Source organism: Coregonus clupeaformis, unplaced genomic scaffold (genome assembly GCF_020615455.1).
Source record: "Coregonus clupeaformis isolate EN_2021a unplaced genomic scaffold, ASM2061545v1 scaf0021, whole genome shotgun sequence".
Classification (NCBI taxonomy): domain Eukaryota; kingdom Metazoa; phylum Chordata; class Actinopteri; order Salmoniformes; family Salmonidae; genus Coregonus; species Coregonus clupeaformis.
The window spans coordinates 541071-559007 of NW_025533476.1; the positions used below are offsets into that span (position 1 = coordinate 541071).

At 41.1% G+C, this 17937-nt stretch overlaps 1 protein-coding gene across 2 annotated transcripts in view; it reads right to left on the reverse strand.

Moving 5' to 3' along the window:
* Window positions 1-374: 374 nt before the first annotated feature.
* efr3a (EFR3 homolog A (S. cerevisiae)) overlaps window positions 375-17937 on the reverse strand; it is a 289424-nt gene continuing 271861 nt past the window's right edge. For both annotated transcript variants that reach the window (XM_041841458.2, XM_041841456.2), the window contains exons 20-24: window positions 16720-16805; window positions 16228-16276; window positions 13722-13825; window positions 5893-5942; window positions 375-5582 (exon numbers count right to left, since the gene is read on the reverse strand). In XM_041841458.2, coding sequence (XP_041697392.1) covers window positions 5477-5582; window positions 5893-5942; window positions 13722-13825; window positions 16228-16276; window positions 16720-16805 — 395 coding nt within the window. In that variant the 3' untranslated portion in view covers window positions 375-5476. The remainder of the gene's footprint in view (window positions 5583-5892; window positions 5943-13721; window positions 13826-16227; window positions 16277-16719; window positions 16806-17937) is intronic.

The window sequence follows — 17937 nt, forward strand, 5'->3', positions numbered from 1 at the left end:
ACCAACTAACCCCAGCCCCCCGACACATAAACTACTGCAGCATAAATACTGGAGGCTGAGACAGGAGCGGTCCCGGAGACACTGTGGCCCCATCCGAAGAAACCCCGGACAGGGCCAAACAGGAAGGATATAACCCCACCCACTCTGCCAAAGCACAGCCCCCGCACCACCAGAGGGATATCCTCAACCACCAACTTACAATCCTGAGACAAGGCCGAGTATAGCCCACAGAGGTCTCCACCACAGCACAAACCAAGGGGGGCCTCCAACCCAGACAGGAAGATCACGTCAGTAACTCAACCCACTCAAGTGACGCACCCCTCCTAGGGACGGCATGAAAGAGCACCAGCAAGCCAGTGACTCAGCCCCTGTAACAGGGTTAGAGGCAGAGAACCCCAGTGGAGAGAGGGGAACCGGCCTGGCAGAGACCCCAGTGGAGAGAGGGGAACCGACCCATCATGCATCGTTGCCATAATAATGACCAATACCATAAATCAGACAATGTTAAACCATGTCTCCCATAGTACCATGTACATAGCACAAACAATGTCAATATTCATATGTTAAAGGAGCAGTGCAGTTAAAACGTTTCTGATATTTCCATACTATGAGGTCAAAATAACACAAATTTGTGAAAATTATGATAATGCCCTTTTTGTGTAAGAGCTGTTTGAAATAAAAAGCCTGGAATTTCAGCCTGTTCAAGTGGGATGTAATTTGGCCCATCGCATAACATCACCTGGCGATCTGATTATAATAGACCAATGCAAATATTTACATATTCCCTCCTAGTTTTGGTGCTGGTCCCACCCAAAAGCCATTCAGGCTGTGTATGTACATATCTCATTTAATATTCAACCCATTTTCATTTTGTTTCCTAACGCCCACACAATCTGACTCAGCATTTCAGTGGCCCAAGGAGGCTCAGGGAAATAAATTATAAAAATACATTTTGGAGTTATATAAATAATTAAATAAACAGTGATTTATTAGACAAAGTGATGTTATTACATTAAAAACACTGCATGGGGTTTTAAGAATAATGCTTAATTGTAGCCATTGCTGACCAGTCTCTCAAATGATTGTTAATAGTTATACTGTTAATTTGAGTCTATAATCACTATTCTCTATCTTGTCATTGTAATAAGTAGAGAAAATGGACTCAATATCCCTGCAGCCTCTTCACCACAGCGAAGCCTTTGTCACACCAGATCTTCAGACCCCCTGTGGTTGCTGGTTTTCATACAAACTTATCTCCTTATCCACACACGACTTTATCCACACAATACTTAATCGAGCTGCTTATTGAATATTGAATTGAATCTGGCATTAACACGACTTTTGTCAGGATTTTGTCCTTCGGAAAGGATTTCGTAGATCAGTTGGAAGGAAAACCAGCACACACTGCACCAGCGTCTCAAAACACCAAGAAAACATCAGACTTCAAAAAGCCTGGTTTAGCCAAAAACAGTGGCCTCCCATTGCACCATTTCACGTTAAGAGGAGTGTTGATTTTGAACAATAAACATAATAACTATAGCTCCCAACTAATTTTCTATCAGGCAACATGCCACTGGTATGATGAATATTTATAAAAAATATACCATAGTAGACTATTGACAAATTCAGCATAAAGAAAGTCAATGATAGCCTGGTCCCAGACCTGTTTGTGCTCTTGTCTACTCCATTGCCGTCATTGTCAAGCCAATGAGTGACAGGGAGTTGGGCATGATAGAAAAAAACAGACTGGCACTCAATCTCAGTCAATGATGGTGTATGGTCTACAACCTCATGTGTTAACTCCCATAGATTATCCATACACACTTGATATTTCATAATACATCTCTCGATAAACTCAAAGTACTATATGCTATCTAAAGTGACACCACAGTTGAAGATAAGACATTACGTGTTGCAAAAGAAAAACAATCCTATAATCATACAGAGGAAAACATATTGCACTTGGCCATGAATAAGATTAGACATTTCTGATATGACTTCAGATTATATGCATCAATAGGGGCATTTCTACATATTAGAAGGTCAAAATGGGAAAAAGGTCTCAGACCAAATTAAGATTTTCTTGTCTACAATGGATATGGATGAACATTGTTGACTTATGCTGCTCTTGGGTGAGTTTCCCGAAAGTTTCTTAGCTAAGGCAGCGATCTCGACAACCCAGCTGCGAGAGCCTAACAATTGAAAAATCTGTTTGAGGTCCAATCATCTGTGCCAAATTTGGTATTTATCTGTTTCACAAGTGGTTTAGGTCTGAGTCATTAAGTACCACGTTAGCTTCCACATTAAAATATATATATATAATCCAAGAGGCTACTTCCCAAAAGGTCCTTTTCCGCCACCAATCAATTAAAATGGCTGAAGCTGGTGTCCACCAACCACCTCTTCCTATGGGACCTGGACATATAGGCCAACCAATAAGCTCAATAGCCAATCTTGCTATCAAAAGCCTTAGCGATTCCCCCAACCCTGCTATCAGAAGCCTTAGCGATTGCCCCAACCCTGCTATCAGAAGCCTTAGCGATTCCCCCAACCCTGCTATCAGAAGCCTTAGCGATTCCCATTTACAATCGTACACCCTACCGCCCGGCGTATTTCCTCACTACACTAACCAATTTTGATCCACTAGTCTCGCAAGCTGTACTCAAGTCTCTCACAGTGGCTCAGTTTACTTGAGACTGAAAGCCTGGCTGAGCGAGACTTAACCCTTAACATACGAAACCACCTTGAACATACAAAACCACCCACAGCAACGCTCTGCAGTATCCTGTAACCAACATCACTTTATCCTCTCTATTCTTCAACTTGAGCCCACACCATTAACCATCTCAACATCACCCATATCGCTGAAGCTTCTTTACAAATGGCCCCATAGTCATTGTTAGAGTGTATTGTTTGGGAGGACTGTAGACCCCTGACACTAACCTCTGTAGGACTTAACTATGCCCACCCCTTCGCCGAATGGTCCTTTGCTTAGTTGGGTCCTTCCAAAATAATCTGTTATAATCCGACCTCTGGTTCTCTAACACAACCGCACATTGAGGACCTTTTTTCCTTGACTAACGCAGCGTTTTGCACAGCATGTCTGCCTCATACCAAGCACTAGGAACAGGAGAGACTCCCGCATCGAGCCAGGTTGTAAAGATAGTAAAGTACGATAACAACCTGGGTTTTTAGACAGCCCAGTGGAGAGCCCCAAACAGCACACAGCCAGATATCTGGTTCACTCAGAAACCAAAGGATGAGTGATATCGTTATTAAGACGTTAGAGGGAGGGAGGGGACGGGTGGGGGCCGTGGCAAATGGATTCTTTGGCGATGATGAAAGTGTTTTGGTATTCTAGATAGCCAAAAGAGCTATGACAGATCTAGTCTTGCCGGGTAAGTTGGAAAACGATATTGGTGAACCCTCTCGATTATATTTTCCCACATATTCTAAATAACGATCAATACTAAATCAAGACAAATCATCATGACACATATCCACAGGAAGCTGCAAGCTATGAAACCCATGTGAAGAATATGAATTTGCAGCTCAATCCCTATACTGCACATAAACATCTGGCCTATAGCAATAAGCATAACATTGTATATACTGCATCTATATTTATTTGATGCATTGTGATATCAAACCAACACGTCATGTCAAATTGCAGGTTCATCAAATTACTGGAAAGAGAAATGACAGAGATTTGTAATGTGACAGTCAATAATGAAAAATCACTAACTGTTCATGTTAAAATCGCTTACAAGAAAATAGATGCAGCTATCCAAAGTCCATTGCGTTAGAATATTTGGCTGTATTGTGTTCAGCATCGGTGAGAGGATTGAGAAGAAAAAGAGGACTTAACAGCCTTCACATGAATCCTGTCAAGATGATGTAATAAAAATAACTAAATGTTATTTTGCTGTTTTCGTACCATATTGTGAAAGTGCTATGAAAAAGATAAGTGGAAGTGAAGGGAGTGTTCAGTACAGATGCCTGAACACTTCAATTAACACCAAAAAATGTGAGTGCACTTGGCTGCCATATCATCCTAAACTATCAATATATCAACTAAATGACATGGTGCCTTTAGTAATAAACTGCTTGCTTTTCTATTAGCGTTAGCTGGTCCACAATACCATTCCTCAGTACAGGTCCTGAAGGGCATGACTCCAGTAGGTTTTGAACAGTGGTGACTGGATTCCTATGGAGGGAACCAAAAGTCAAGACCATAACATAACAGGGGTGTTACTAGCACGTTACTAGCCTGGTCCCACACCCAGCATTTTGGAAACACTGCCATAAAGGACCTGTAATAAAGAACCCTGCTCAACCCACCCAGCTGTCTCTTCCTGAATATTCCAGAATAGAATTTCAACATTTCCAAGACTCAATGTTCTACCTGAAATTCACCTGGTCCTTTCACACAGATGAACATATATTAATTGGTTTTCATTAAATCGGGACATTTCAAAATGTAGACATTTCTAATTAGCACTTCTAGAGGGCTTTTCAGTAAGCCTGTCCCTCCAAACAAGGCATTAGCTTTCTGCAGCACCATGGCTTATCTGCCTGCAAACTAAAACAAAAGGGTGGCTGCTAAAATGACTTTTCTCTAATATGCAAGAAAATGCATGGATATGCATGGATGCGCATCACAATGGTAAAATGTAAACAACTGGAGACACCATTTTGTGAGACTGGTTATAATTGACACGGAAGCACTACTGTTGCTAGCAAAATAGTTTAGAAACGATTGCTAACTAACTGTAAACCATTTTAGCTGGCTAGGTGAGGCAAAACAATTAACTTATTTACTGTTAGTTAGCCATCACAAATCTCTTTGCTAGCAAGCGCGATGGTATCTTCCAAACGACAAGGTGCCTCCAGTAATGTAGACTTTTTGATATTCCATGACATCTCCACTTTCCAAGCGTATAAGCCAACGCACCACAGCTAATTGATTAGACTATAGATACGAATGTGTGTGCGCGCGCACGCGTTCATGTGTGTGTAGCCTGTGTGCGTGCGTGTGTGTGTGTTTGACTGGAAGCTCATCTGGTAATATACACATTAGTCTGAGGTGGGGCAGTGTTAAGAAATAGGGAACTCAGTTTTAGGGCTTAGTGGTCCAGCTAGTCTTTGCTGTAGCAGACACACACATCAGGTATAGGGCTAAGGAGCAGACTTAGGGGGTAGGGTTGAGGGTATATGGTTTTAGTGGTTCTATCCTGCCATTGTTTTTGCTTTAATAGACACCCATATTTGAAGGGGTTAGGCAATGGGGTAGGGTTGAGGGTACAATGTGTTAGTGGTTAGGGTTTTGGGTGAAGGGTTGGGTGTATAAGTTAATAGTGGTTAGAGTGTAAGGGCTAAGTGGGTTGTCTTTGCTCCAGTAGACACGCAGGTCTGGGTAGGGTAAACGGTCAGGGCTAGGGTTGAGGATACAAGGTGTTAGTGGCGGGTCTTTGATCTAGTAGACACACAGGTCGGGGAACTTCATCTCGTAGACAGGGACAGATTGGTGTTGAGCGTGGCCCGCAGAGATAGACACCACTCCAGAGGGGCTGGGAGGGGGCCTGAGGAAAGGGAGAAAGAGGGAAGGGAGATACAGAAATAGGAGGGAAGAGAAAAGAGAAAGAGCGAATGGAGAAAAACAAAATGGAGGGATAAGAAAGATAAGGGGAGCAAACACAATTCAACACCACAGTTTCTATAGTCTGAGAAGAACACACCAGATAGACAGAAAGCAGTTAGGTAAACCTTTAGGGCATCCTCAGAAATTATTGGACAATACAATTATACATGTAATAATTTAATACAAGGTCACCCTTGTAAAAAATTATTCTGACCATAATGGGACATCTTTTGACCTCAATGGTCACTTACCGGATAGTGAGCTCGAAGATTTGCGCCAGTCTGTCATGTAACATATTGGCCTGTTGATGAAGAGCGACCACAGTGAGGGTTGAGTTCGATATACTTAACATATATTCATCAAAAAGGAGTCTGTACAATTCAATCAGATGTGATTTCAGTGTTTCAATTTACTACGCTTTCAGTCTGTCGGACCTGTGTAGCTTACAAAGTCACTATACACTGTAGGTTTAAGTGCGTGTGTGCTTGTGTTTCAGGGATTTTTCTGCCATTGAAATCCTGGAGCGGGCCGTCTAAGTGTTTGTTTGGGCTGCCTAAAGGCATCTGCATATATAATGACGACATTTTGTGACGTTTTTGTTAGGTTTGTTCAGCTGTTCAGGCACACAAAATTGTTTCTCGAGGCAAGCCGAAGTCGGTAGCCGAAGTCTATGCCCCCTCGTCGGAGATTGGTCAACAGCAGAGATTCTTCAATTAAGTGACTGTTGTCATTCATCAAGAGAAGACTTGTCCTCATGCAAAAAAATTGTTGTTGTGAATATTAAAACAAACCATCTCCCTGCAGTGAAGCCGCTCAACATTTACATTACATTCAGTCATCTAGCAGACGTTCCCATCCAGAGCGACCCACAGGAGCAGCCAGGGTCAAGCGCCCGGCCCAAAGGCACGTCGACAGATCTTCCACCAAATCAAATCGGGGACCCGAACCAGCGACCTATCGGCCACCGGCCCAAGCTCCCAACCACCAGGTGCTTGTACATCAGCCTCAGGGAAACAGGCATGGGATGTAACAGCGTTGCACCTCAGTGTCATTCAAACTTACTTTTATATGAATACCAAGTATGTCTACTTCACAGTCAGCCCATTTTATAGGTAAACTGCAGGGTAATGTAAAAGATCCAGCATGTAATATGGTACACTTATCATAATTAGGTTTTAGTCCAGAGACGCCAGAAAAGTTATCTAGATCTTCAATAAGACATTGTAAGGATCTAGCTTGCAGACTTAATATAAAACTTGAGTCATCGGCATACAGTTGAAGTCATAAGTTTACATACACTTAGGTTGGAGTCATTAAAACTATTTTTCCAACCACTCCACACATTTCTTGTTAACAAACTATAGTTTTGGCAAGTCGGTTAGGACATCTACTTTGTACATGACACAAGTCAATGTTCCAACAATTGTTTACAGACAGATTATTTCACTTATAATTCACTATATCACAATTCCAGTGGGTCAGAAGTTTACATACACTAAGTTGACTGTGCCTTTAAACAGCTTGGAAAATTCCAGAAAATGATGTCATGGCTTTAGAAGCTTCTGATAGGCTAATTGACATAATTTGAGTCAGTTGGAGGTGTACCTGTGGATGTATTTCAAGGCCTACCTTCAAACGCAGTGCCTCTATGCTTGACATCATGGGAAAATCAAAAGAAATCAGCTGACCTCAGAAAAAAAAATGGTAGACCTCCACAAGTCTGGTTCATCCTTAGGAGCAATTTCCAAATGGCTGAAGGTACCACGTTCATCTATACAAACAATAGTACGCAAGTATAAACACCATGGGACCACGCAGCCATTATACCGCTCAGGAAGGAGACGCGTTCTGTCTCCTAGAGATGAACGTACTTTGGTGCGAAAAGTGCAAATCAATCCCAGAACAACAGCAAAGGACCTTGTGAAAATGCTGGAGGAAACAGGTACAAAAGTATCTCCACAGTAAAAACGAGTCCTATATCGACATAACCTGAAAGGCCGCTCAGCAACGAAGAAGCCACTGCCCCAAAACCACCATTAAAAAGCCAGACTAGGGTTTGCAACTGCACATGGGGACAAAGATCGTACTTTTTGGAGAATTGTCCTCTGGTCTGATGAAACAAAAATAGAACTGTTTGGCCATAATGACCATCGTTATGTTTGGAGGAAAAAGGGGGATGCTGGCAAGCCGAGGAACACCATCCCAACCGTGAATCACGGGGGTGGCAGCATCATGCTGTGGGGCTGCTTTGCTGCAGGAGGGACTGGTGCACTTCACAAAATAGATGGCATCATGAGGAAGGAAAATTGTGTGGATATATTGAAGCAACATCTCAAGACATCAGTCAGGAAGTTAAAGCTTGGTCGCAAATGGGTCTTCCAAATGGACAATGACCCCAAGCACACTTCCAAAGTTATGGCAAAATGGCTTAAGGACAACAAAGTCAAGGTATTGGAGTGGCCATCACAAAGCCCTGACCTCAATCCTATAGAAAATGTGTGGGCAGAACTGAAAAAGCGTGTGCGAGCAAGGAGGCATTCAAACCTGACTCAGTTACACCAGCTCTGTCAGGAGGAATGGGCCAAAATTCACCCAACTTATTGTGGGAAGCTTGTGGAAGGCTACCCGAAACGTTTGACCCAAGTCAAACAACTTAAAGGCAATGCTACCAAATACTAATTGAGTGTATGTAAACTTCTGACCCACTGGGAATGTGATGAAATAAATAAAAGTGGTGGTCCTAACTGCCCTAAGACAGGGAATTTTTACTAGGATTAAATGTCAGGAATTGTGAAAAACTGAGTTTAAATGTATTTGGCTAAGGTGTATGTAAACTTCCGACTTCAACTATACATGGACACCTTGGATATTCTAATCTTGTTATTTGATCTGATTTGAATAGCTAGCATTTCAATGGCCATAATGAATACATATGGTGACAGCGGACACCCTTGTTTAAACTCGTCTTGACAGTTCAAAACTCTCTGAGAAGTAGCTGCTTTTTACTATATTACACCTGGGGTTGCTATACATTACTTTTACCCATTGAATAAGAGACTCACCAAAATTGAAAAAAATACAGGCATTTATTTATAAAATCCAATCTTACTTTATCAAAGGCCTTTTCAAAATACACTATGAATACCAGGCCTGGCTTGTTAGATGTTTCATATTGTTCTATTATTTCTAGTAGTTGTTGTATATTATCTCTAAAGTATCATCTATGTAAAAAACCAGTCTGATCAGGATGAACAATACCTGGTAAAACCTTTTTCATTCTGAGTGCTATGCATTTCGCTAATATTTTTGCATCACAACATTGAAGTTTAAGAGGCCTCCAGTTTTTTTAGATGGACTGGATTTTATATTTGCCATCTGGGTCTTGTTTTAATAATAGTGAACTCACACCTTCCTGCTGAGTACCTGATGGACTACCATTTCTAAAACAAGCTAATAATGGGGCATATATATATATATATATATATATATAAATATAAAAGGCTTGATATCCCTCTACCGGTATGCCATCAAGCCCTGGGTTTTTTCCAGACTGAAGGGATTTAATAGCCTCAAAAAGTTATTCCTCTGTAATTTGGCCTTTGCACTGATGTTTTGTGCATTTGTTAATTTTCATTTTTGTTGTATTATTTGGAAAGAACTCCTTACAGTAATCGTCATTCAGAGGGTGAGGATGAGATGGAAAAGAAAACATCTGCTTAAAATATTTAGCTTCCTCTTTTAAAATATAATTTGGAGAATCATGGATGACTCAGTCTTTAGTAACGAGTTGCTGCAAATTATTTTTGGAAGCATTCCTGTGTTGGAGATTCAGGAAGAATTTGGTGCATTTTTCTCCATATTTGGTACGCTTCCCCAGATCTGTGCCTCAACACAATCCTGTCTCGGAGCTCTACGGACAATTCCTTCGACCTCATTGGTTTGGTTTTTGCTCTGACACGCACTGTCAACTGTGGGACGTCAAATAGACAGGTGTGTGCCTTTCCAAATCATGTCCAATCAATTGAATTTACCACAGGTGCTCCCCAATCAAGTTGTAGAAACATCTCAAGGATGATCAATGGAAACAGGGTGCACTTGAGCTCAATTTCGAGTCTCATAGCAAAGGGCCTGAATACTTACAGTTGAAGTCGGAAGTTTACATACACCTTAGCCAAATACATTTAAACCCAGTTTTTCATAATTCCTGACATTTAATCCTAGTAAACATTCCATGTCTTAGGTCAGTTAGGATCTGTGAAATGTCAGAATTATTTATTTCATCTTTTCTTTCTTTCATCACATTCCCAGTGGATCAGAAGTTTACATACACTCAATTAGTATATGGTAGCATTGCCTTTAAACTGTTTAACTTGGGTCAAACGTTTCGGGTAGCCTTCCACAAGCTTCCCACAATAAATTGGGTGAATTTTGGCCCATTCCTCCTGACAGAGCTGGTGTAACTGAGTCAGGGTTGAAGGCCTCCTTGCTCACACACACTTTTTCAGTTCTGCAAACACATTTTGTATAGGATTGAGGTCAGGGCTTTGTGATGGCCACTCCAATACCTTGACTTTGTTGTATTTAAGCGATTTTGCCACAACTTTGGAAGTATGCTTGGGGTCATTGTCCATTTGGAAGACCCATTTGCGACCAAGCTTTAACTTAATAATAATAATAATAATATGCCATTTAGCAGACGCTTTTATCCAAAGTGACTTACAGTCATGTGTGCATACATTTTTACATACAGTGGGGAAAAAAAGTATTTAGTCAGCCACCAATTGTGCAAGTTCTCCCACTTAAAAAGATGAGAGAGGCCTGTAATTTTCATCATAGGTACACGTCAACTATGACAGACAAAATGTGAAAAAAAATCCAGAAAATCACATTGTATGATTTTTTATGAATTTATTGGCATATGATGGTGGAAAATAAGTATTTGGTCAATAACAAAAGTTTCTCAATACTTTGTTATATACCCTTTGTTGGCAATGACACAGGTCAAACGTTTTCTGTAAGTCTTCACAAGGTTTTCACACACTGTTGCTGGTATTTTGGCCCATTCCTCCATGCAGATCTCCTCTAGAGCAGTGATGTTTTGGGGCTGTCGCTGGGCAACACAGACTTTCAACTCCCTCCAAAGATTTTCTATGGGGTTGAGATCTGGAGACTGGCTAGGGCCACTCCAGGACCTTGAAATGCTTCTTACGAAGCCACTCCTTCGTTGCCCGGGCGGTGTGTTTGGGATCATTGTCATGCTGAAAGACCCAGCCACGTTTCATCTTCAATGACCTTGCTGATGGAAGGAGGGTTTCACTCAAAATCTCACGATACATGGCCCCATTCATTCTTTCCTTTACACGGATCAGTCGTCCTGGTCCCTTTGCAGAAAAACAGCCCCAAAGCATGATGTTTCCAACCCCATGCTTCACAGTAGGTATGGTGTTCTTTGGATGCAACTCAGCATTCTTTGTCCTCCAAACATGACGAGTTGAGTTTTTACCAAAAAGTTATATTTTGGTTTCATCTGACCATATGACATTCTCCCAATCCTCTTCTGGATCATCCAAATGCACTTCAGACGGGCCTGGACATGTACTGGCTTAAGCAGGGGGGACACGTCTCGCACTGCAGGATTTGAGTCCCTGGCGGCGTAGTGTGTTACTGATGGTTGGCTTTGTTACTTTGGTCCCAGCTCTCTGCAGGTCATTCACTAGGTCCCCCCGTGTGGTTCTGGGATTTTTGCTCACCGTTCTTGTGATCATTTTGACCCCACAGGGTGAGATCTTGCGTGGAGCCCCAGATCGAGGGAGATTATCAGTGGTCTTGTATGTCTTCCATTTCCTAATAATTGCTCCCACAGTTGATTTCTTCAAACCAAGCTGCTTACCTATTGCAGATTCAGTCTTCCCAGCCTGGTGCAGGTCTACAATTTTGTTTTTGGTGTCCTTTGACAGCTCTTTGGTCTTGGCCATTGTGAAGTTTGGAGTGTGACTGTATGAGGTTGTGGACAGGTGTCTTTTATACTGATAACAAGTTCAAACAGGTGCCATTAATACAGGTAACGAGTGGAGGACAGAGGAGCCTCTTAAAGAAGAAGTTACAGGTCTGTGAGAGCCAGAAATCTTGCTTGTTTGTAGGTGACCAAATACTTATTTTCCACCATAATTTGCAAATAAATTCATTAAAAATCCTACAATGGGATTTTCTGGATTTTTTTTTCTCAATTTGTCTGTCATAGTTGACGTGTACCTATGATGAAAATTACAGGCCTCTCTCATCTTTTTAAGTGGGAGAACTTGCACAATTGGTGGCTGACTAAATACTTTTTTTCCCCACTGTATGGGTGGTCCCTGGGATCGAACCCTCTACCCTGGCGTTACAAGCGCCATGCTCTACCAATTGAGCAATTGAGCTACAGAGGACTTCCTGACTGATGTCTTGAGATGTTGCTTCAATATATCCACATAATTTTCCTTCCTTATGATGCCATCTATTTTGTGAAGTGCACCAGTCCCTCCTGCAGCAAAGCACCCCCACAGCATGATGCTGCCACCACCGTGCTTCACGTTTGGGATGGTATTCTTCGGCTTGCAAGCAACCCCCTTTTTCCTCCAAACATAACGATGGTCATTATGGCCAAACAGTTCTATTTTTGTTTCATCAGACCAGAGGACATTTCTCCAAAAAGTACGATCTTTGTCCCCATGTGCAGTTGCAAACCGTAGTCTGGATTTTTTATGCCGGTTTTGGAGCAGTGGCTTCTTCATTGCTGAGCGGCCTTTCAGGTTATGTCGATATAGGACTCGTTTTACTGTGGATATAGATACTTTTGTACCTGTTTCCGCCAGCATCTTCACAAGGTCCTTTGCTGCTGTTCTTGGATTGATTTGCACCTTTCGCACCAAAGTACGATTATCTCTCGGAGACAGAACGCGTCTCCTTCCTGAGCGGTATGACGGCTGCGTGGTCCCATGGTGTTTAGACTTGCGTACTATTGTTTGTACAGATGAACGTGGTACCTTCAGTTGTTTGGAAATTGCACACAAGGATGTACCAGACTTGTGGAGGACTACAATTTTTTTTCTGAGGTCTTGGCTGATTTCTTTTGATTTTCCCATGATGTCAAGCAAAGAGGCACTGAGTTTGAAGGTAGGCCTTGAAATACATCCACAGGTACACCTCCAATTGACTCAAATGATGTCAATTAGCCTATCAGAAGCTTCTAAAGCCATGACATTTTCTGGAATTTTCCAAGCTGTTTAAAGACACAGTCAACTTAGTGTATGTAAACTTCTGACCCACTGGAATTGTGATACAGTGAATTATAAGTGAAATAATCTGTCTGTAAACAATTGTTGGAAAAATGACGTGTGTCATGCACAAAGTAGATGTCCTAACCGACTGGCTAAAACTATAGTTTGTTAACAAGAAATTAGTGGAGTGGTTGAAAAACAAGTTTTAATGACTCCAACTAAAACGTGTATGTAAACTTCCGACTTCAACTGTATGTAAATAAGGTATTTCTGTTTTCGCTTTGTCAAAATTCATTTAATCCATTTTAGAATAAGGCTGTAATGTAACAAAACGTGGAAAAAGTCAAGGGGACTGAATACTTTCCGAATGCAATGTACAAAATAAATATACACATTATACCCAAACATATACACATTAAAATACAAAATACTGTCATGGGAAGCACAAATAAAACATCACAAATCACCAAGACAATTAGTTACATTCCTTCACAAATAAGTCCCATATCAAAACTTTAAATTGCCCGAACGGCACCAGAACATCAAGATGAAATGTATTTTGAATTTTCTTCCAGCAATACGGTACATTAAACTAAAAGCAGATATTTCTAGCTCGGTGGAGACCTTAAGAACCTCAAGAGTGAACGGGTTAGGCAACTCAGGTGTCTATACTTCAACAGCAAAGTTAGATAAGACGGAAGTAAGGCCTTGCAAACAAAAAGGGAGTAATGTAAAGATCTACGGGTGTGTGTGTGTGTGTGTATGTATGTGAAAGAGAGAGTATGCAGTTTGCGTGTGGCGGTCAACGTTGTCTTTTGGTTTACCTTGGACTCGCAGTGGGCGGCAATCTCCTCAAATGGAGCCTTCTGGAACTTCTCCATGACCTGGCGCCTCTTCTCCTTCTCCTGCTCCTCCAACCCTGTGGTATCTGGAGAGAAGAGTGCCACTTACAAATTACATTTTGTCTCCTATTTCAGCTGGTTTTAACCTGGTATTTACTTAAAAATGATCTGGTAACGTCTTTGTAGTTTGACATATTAAAGTTTCAATGCAGCCGTTTTTATTTCAATATCAAATCTCTTCTGGGTAATAATTAAGTACGTTACCGTGATTGTTTTCAATAAATAAAAATATATAAAAAAGTTGCTGCTTAGTAAACAGCAATTTCTCAAGCAAAAATGCTGCTAGGACCGTGGGAGTTTTCTGAGTGAAGAGGGGAAAACTGAAAACAAGCTGTTATTGGCAGAGAGGTTTTAAACCCTCTTTCTTATTGGTCTTTTAACTAATTTACAGCCTGGTGATGAGGCGGTCTTTTCAAAATGTACTTACACTAAAAGGGCATTATCATCCTTTTCAAAATTCCACAGTATTATTCCAACCTGTCAAAGACTCCAGCCACCCTAGCCATAGACTGTTCTCTCTGATACCGCACGGCAAGCGGTACCGGAGTGCCAAGTCTAGGTCCAAAAGGCTTCTCAACAGCTTCTACCCCCGAGCCATAAGACTCCTGAACAGCTAATCAAATGGCTATACGGACTATTTGCATTGCCTCTCTGTTTATTATCTATGCATAGTCACTTTAACTATACCTACATGTACAGTACCAGTCAAAAGATTGGACACACCTACTCATTGAAGTGTTTTTATTTATATATATATATAAAAAAAAATAACATTGTAGAATAATAGTGAAGACATAAAATCTATGAAATAACACTTATGGAATCATGTAGTAACCAAAAAAGTGCTTTTTCCAACAGTCTTGAAGGAGTTCCCACATATGCTGAGCACTTGTTTGCTGCTTTTCCTTCACTCTGCTGTCCGATTCATCCCAAACCATCTCAATGCGGTTGATGTCGGGGGATTGTGGAGGCCATGTCATCTGATGCAGCACTTCCTCACTCTCCTTCTTGGTCAAATACCCCTTACACAGCCTGAAGGTGTGTTGGGTCATTGTCCTGTTGAAAAACAAATTATAGTCCCACTCACACCACTCTTGCTCATGTTTCTTGGCCCAAGCAGGTCTCTTCTTATTATTGGTGTCCTTTAGTAGTGGTTTCTTTGCAGCAATTCGACCGTGGCCTGATTCACACAGTCCCCTCCGAACAGTTGATGTTGAGATGTGTCTGTTACTTGAACTCTGTGAAGCATTTATTGTGGCTGCAATTTCTGAGGCTTGTAACTCTAATGAACTTATCCTCTGCAGGTAACTCTGGGTCTTCCATTCCTGTGGCGGTCCTCATGAAAGCCAGTTTCATCATAGCGCTTGATGTTTTTTTTGACTGCACTTGAAGAAACTTTAAAAGTTCTTGAAATGTTCCGTATTGACTGACCTTCATGTCTTAAAATAATGATGGACTGTCGTTTCTCTTTTCTTATTTGAGCTGTTCTTGCCATAATATGGACTTGGTCTTTTACCAAATAGGGCTATCTTCTGTATACCCCCCCACTATCTTGTCACAACACAACTGATTTGCTCAAACGCATTAAGAAGGAAATAAATTCCAAAAAAAAACTTTTAAGAAGGCACACCTGTTAATTGAAATGCATTCCAGGTGACTACCTCATGAAGCTGGTTGAGAGAATGCCAAGAGTGTGCAAAGCTGTCATCAAGGCAAAGGGTGGCTATTTGAAGAATCTCAAACATAAAATATATTTTGATTTGTTTAACACATGGTTTTGATGTCTTCACTATCATTCTACAATGTAAACATTTGTAAAAATAAAGAAAAACCAGTAGGTGTGTCCAAACTTTTGACTGGTAATGCACATATTACCTCAATTAACTTGACTAACCGGTGCCCCCGCACATTGACTCTGTACTGGTACCCCCTGTATATAGCCCGCTACTGTTATTTTTTACTGTTATTTTACTGCTTTTATTTTTTACTTATCTATTGTTTACTTAACACTTATTTTTCTTAAAACTGCATTGTTGGTTAAGGGCTTGTAAGTAAGTGTTTCACTGTAAGGTGTACACCGTTGTATTCGGCGCATGTGACAAATAACATTTGATTTGATTGATTGACCTCAGTGTGGAAATATATATAAAACACAGGAAAATAAAGGTTTTTGACTGTACTGGGCCTTAAAGCTCAGTTGCTCGAAATGGAACATAGTGGTTCTTGTGTCAATGAATCCAAAATCATCGGTTTTGTGTAATACAATCATCACTTTATCAAGAAAGGGGGTCTATTGTTAACTATGCTTGCTAAAATGCTGTGTCACCTTATGTGCTATGATAGACTTTCCAAAGACTAATTGACTTTACAAAAGACTAATACAGTTGAAGGGGTTCTGCTCATAGCTACAGGGATTTAAATGCCTTACCAATGGCCTTTTTCAGAGTCTCGAAGGTGATCTCTTCAGCCAGCAGAGACTGCAAAGAAAGAAAGTGGAGTACTTTACTCAACAGAACCCTTGGCATTGAGAAATCTTCCCTGTACTTACAGTATATCAGGTACATATTGTTTTATGAATCATAATTAGAATATTAACAATATATGGCTTCAGCCCATATATTACTGACACCAACTTTTCCTGATACCAAGTTAAACTGGATACCCTATTATCCCCACAACAATCTCAGAAATCACAATAAAAAGACATGACATGTACATTTGTGTGCGATAGAAAGCAAAGTTAGGAGCACTGCTTGGGTGTTCGATGTTGTTGGAGTGTTGAAAGTTTAATTTGTTTATGTTCAGACATGCAAAACATAATAGATCCAAACTCCAAAAGATGTCACAAAGCTTACTTCCTTTTTTTATTTGTTCAATTATTTCAACTGTATCAGGATAGCATACATATGTCCAGATGTACCTTGTCTGGTAGGCTATCAGAAGGGAAGTCCACTTGAAGAGAAATGGTGTCAACCAAACTCTTTCTTCTGGTGAAGCGGTCTTCATCTGCATCATAAAACAAGTACTTCAGTGGAGTTTGTCTACAGTTTGAAGTATACAGTATAGTGTTAGTCAAGAATAGTACTGCAACAACACATGTGCAGGGGCTATCTAGTTGCCTTTCTTTTTGGAATCGTGTCATACATACGATACAAAATACATTTCAATGCCATTAAACATCTCAGATGTGCAGAGCCTGTAGTGTAGCAGACAAACTCCCAGCTTGACACATATGCACTCCTCTCACCACCGGAGACAGGGGTTTCAATACCCACTCCAACCCTAATCGGTTTCTCCCACCTGCATGTCTCCCTGTCTCAATAAAAATACAAAAAGGAAGAAAATAAAGAAAAAACAAACATCTCAGATGAATGGGTTTCTAAATAAAGAGCGAATGCAGTACATTTGTTATATCTTTGTTATATACCATTATGTATAGTTTTGGGAGATTTGTGGGAGATGGTGTGTCACAAACTCTTTAATGAACCTGAATCACATCATGCTTGTTGTGGTGCCCGTCTGTAGTTGTAAGTAAGTATTTAAGCAAGCATTCTCCGAGCCAGACCGGCCAAGTCTGTAGTAGGCTACTGTATAAAAGTGTTCATCATTGTTGGTAAAAACCTGTGTGAGCCAATGTGACCCATACAGCTTGAAACACACACTTTAAAACAGGTATGACTAATGAGCTAGCCACTTGTGGAAAGGTGCTAATGAGAGCTCAGAAATGTGATGAAAGACACGGTTGCCCAGTGTGTGTGTCCAGTGTGTTTGTGTCCAGTGTGCGTGTGTGTTGTGGATATTGGCATTACCATATTCACACTGAATACTTGCTATTGGAACCTAAACACTAACATGGCGACTACCATGGACCTACGTGAATAGTGTCGAATAGTCAGTGGCGACCTGTCATTCAGGGCAGGCTTTCTTGAGTAAGGCAGCTCCAAAATGCAGGTGTTTCAGCCTAGCTAAGTGCTTCCTGTGGTGGAGGGGCAGCCAGCGGAAAATACAGAGTGTAGGGGTTGGTCATCTTCTCTAGTTGTGCCGTGATTGGCTCAGTGTTCTGTCACTCATGGGGACACTACGTCACCGTAAAATCTACACGGAGAGCTAGAAAGTTCAAGCCACCTTGGGTACTGCC